The 1,564-nt window shown below is 46.6% G+C and overlaps 1 protein-coding gene across 1 annotated transcript in view; it reads left to right on the top strand.

Moving 5' to 3' along the window:
- KIF4A (kinesin family member 4A) overlaps positions 1-1,208 on the top strand; it is a 20,920-nt gene extending 19,712 nt beyond the window's left edge. Inside the window, exon 30 of the mRNA XM_009326645.1 lies at positions 396-1,208. Within this exon, the coding sequence (XP_009324920.1) occupies positions 396-581 (186 nt within the window). The 3' untranslated portion in view covers positions 582-1,208. The remainder of the gene's footprint in view (positions 1-395) is intronic.
- The last annotated feature ends 356 nt before the right edge of the window (positions 1,209-1,564 follow it).

The raw sequence follows: 1,564 nt of genomic DNA, 5'->3' as shown, positions 1-1,564 counted from the left end.
TGAACTCTTAAGTTTTCATACTAAAACTTTGCCACACAGGCTTGCCATACTTTCCTGCTGCACCTTCCAGCCATAAGAGACTGGTAACTGAGGAGCTCATAGGACAAAAAATCCTCTCTGTCTATGTCCAGACTTACTGTTCTTAAGCCATTGTGTACTCTGACTTGGCAGCTGTAATTTTGCCTCAGCTAAATGAATTCACTTATCCTGTGTGTACCCTCTGCACGCTATTCCAAATGCTGACTCTTCCTGCTCAGCCCAGGAATTTGTCCTTAGAAATTTGACTTGAGCAAAGAAATTAAGCAACTCTTGACGTGGGCCTGGCAACTTCTGTATGTGCTGCCTCCGAACTCCAGTGACCAACTCCAAAATTGTCTTCCTTGCTTTTCTGACAGGTCCTGAAAGATATCACAGACCAAGACGTGTTCGTGAAGAAGCCCAGCACTGCTGCTTCCCTGCTCGTGAGAGATGAGGAGTCCCAAGAGAACCAGATACCGTTTGTAAAGAGAAAGAAGAGAATGCTGAGTAGCAATACCAGCTTCTTCTCAGGTTGCACCCCTATCAAAGAGGAGCTTGACTGAGGAGCCCAGCGCTGCCCCATGACTGGGTTGTGCTGTGCGTCTTTAGGCCACGTTGCTGGTGACTTTTTTAAAGCGGTGGGATCTCTTGCTGCAGCAAAAGCCTGATGACTGTCGTGCCTAACAGCTGCTGGCAGAGCAAGGGAGTCAAACACTAGTTCTTGCTAGATTGTGTCCAATTCTTTGTAAATATTTGTACGTGTGGGTCTTGGGCCAATGGTAAAAAACCAAACCTCCTTCCTCTGGAGTTCTGGTAGTGAGTGGAGGTGATTTATCCAGGTTGCTCATTCCAGCTGCTGCCTTCGTCCTGAGCTGTGAACATGTTGGGTACAGTTTAATCCATAATCTTGAAAGAACTTTGCGTTTGCACTGGAAATCTGGGCGCGGTCTCTTCCAATGCAGCACGAGGAACTGTTCCAAGCCGCTGTGTGAGATCCGCTGGTGCTTGATCTTGGAGGCACTGTCTGTAGTCTTAAACCAGCTAGCAGCTATGAAATGGTCAGTGTTTCTGTACTCTTTGGGGCACTGGTCTATCCTTGCTCAATGAAGTTAGAAACTTGCTAGCCCTATGTGAATATTGTAGTAATTTTAACTTGGATTTGTAGCTTGAATAAAGTAACTACTTAAACTGAAAGTCGGGGTTTTTTTCTCTACACAATAATGTAAAATGAACCGCGCGGGCACTCTGGGCTCTCCGTAATTCAAATTGGGCTCGAAGCTGTTCCCGCGGTTGCTGTGCTGACTGCCAGCAGGACTAGCTCTCGGTCTTTCTGGTACACCTCCTTCAAAAAGTAAGCAGCCCAAACAGCGTACTGCTGTTTTCCTCTCCCCTCCTTGCCCCTGCCTCCCAATTTTTGAGTCACAGCATGAAGAAAAAGTGAGGCTTGGTTCTCCAAATCTAATTTTTTTTTCTTTTCCCTCCAGTGGTAATAGTGCACTTTGGCTTGCAGATAGAGGCTGTGTGACACCGTATCTTCCCTGAGGCT

Source organism: Pygoscelis adeliae, unplaced genomic scaffold (assembly GCF_000699105.1).
Source record: "Pygoscelis adeliae isolate BGI_AS28 unplaced genomic scaffold, ASM69910v1 Scaffold216, whole genome shotgun sequence".
NCBI lineage: Eukaryota > Metazoa > Chordata > Aves > Sphenisciformes > Spheniscidae > Pygoscelis > Pygoscelis adeliae.
This window is presented reverse-complemented; position numbering and strand designations above follow the sequence as displayed.